Source organism: Penaeus monodon, chromosome 27 (assembly GCF_015228065.2).
Source record: "Penaeus monodon isolate SGIC_2016 chromosome 27, NSTDA_Pmon_1, whole genome shotgun sequence".
NCBI classification, from domain to species: Eukaryota; Metazoa; Arthropoda; class Malacostraca; order Decapoda; family Penaeidae; genus Penaeus; species Penaeus monodon.
In genome coordinates this window covers 19,706,261-19,707,306 of record NC_051412.1, presented here as the reverse complement: position 1 = coordinate 19,707,306, position 1,046 = coordinate 19,706,261, and the positions used below count along the sequence as shown (strand labels likewise).

The following is a 1,046-nucleotide window of genomic DNA, read 5'->3' as shown; positions in this document are numbered from 1 at the left end:
TTGTGCTTGCATTACAGAATCTGGAGAGTGCCTCTGTGAGTCGAAGCCATGCCACACGCCTTTTAGATGCTACATTAGAAGCTGGCAAATGGGATCTTTCAAAAGACCTCATTCGATTCCTCCGTTCAATAGGTATGTAAAGTTTAGTGTGTCTGAATTTGTTATTATATGTTAACTAGCTTTCAAACAAAAGTATATCTGTATTGAATATTTGATCATTGCATTGTGACAAAAAATGCAGAACATGGTTAATTACGTTCTTAACTGAAATTTTGTTTTTTCTTTTAAAATTTTCTATGCTTTTAATGAGTGAGAAAACAACAATATTTTGACGTATACTTGTCATTTTATGTTTCATTGGTGATATCTTTAAGCTATTAATTAATAATTTCTTTTAGAACTGATATAGAGTTTGCTATTAATACAAAATGGATTTCTGTTTGATATAATAGAGAAATTATAATGATTTAGTTTTGCTAAATGATTATTTCTGAGGCTTCTGAGTTGACAGAGTAAGTGAAGTGATACTTTCTGTGCAATATTATTCCTTCTCTTTTCTCCTCCCTGACACGAGCAGACCCGACGGACCTGGACTCACCGAAGCCATCAATTCCATCGTGTGGGAGTACTAAGGTTGGGTTCAGCCATGCCACACCCCCCGTGTCCCCTGCATGTGCCGATGAAGACCTTTCGATGATTCTCCCCAATACTCAGGTACTAACAGTGACTCATCCTCTGTAACTCTCTTAACCAATGGGAATGACAAGATTTCTGACGTCCATGGTTGACCCCAGTGTATCAGGTGTATAGCATGAGTTAATTGTGTAGATGAATATAGAGGTGCAGACCATTGCATCCATAGACCATTATGGGTTTGTCTGATGTTGGATAATTTGGCAGATGCAAGTTATGTAGGTATTGCGATGTTAACCTGTTTGACATACATTTTGAAATATGAAACAAATAAAGTTGATAGATAAATAGAAACAAAATTCATGATAAACTGATATTTACACACATACACATCCATACATGCTAATTTTTTG

At 35.8% G+C, this 1,046-nt stretch overlaps 1 protein-coding gene across 4 annotated transcripts in view; it reads left to right on the top strand.

The window, feature by feature from the left end:
* Positions 1 to 1,046, top strand: part of LOC119590663 (guanine nucleotide exchange factor subunit RIC1-like) — a 31,890-nt gene that overhangs the window by 22,651 nt on the left and 8,193 nt on the right. For all 4 annotated transcript variants that reach the window (XM_037939343.1, XM_037939339.1, XM_037939341.1 and 1 more), the window contains 2 exons: positions 18 to 132; positions 578 to 714. In XM_037939343.1, the coding sequence (XP_037795271.1) occupies positions 18 to 132; positions 578 to 714 (252 nt within the window). The remainder of the gene's footprint in view (positions 1 to 17; positions 133 to 577; positions 715 to 1,046) is intronic.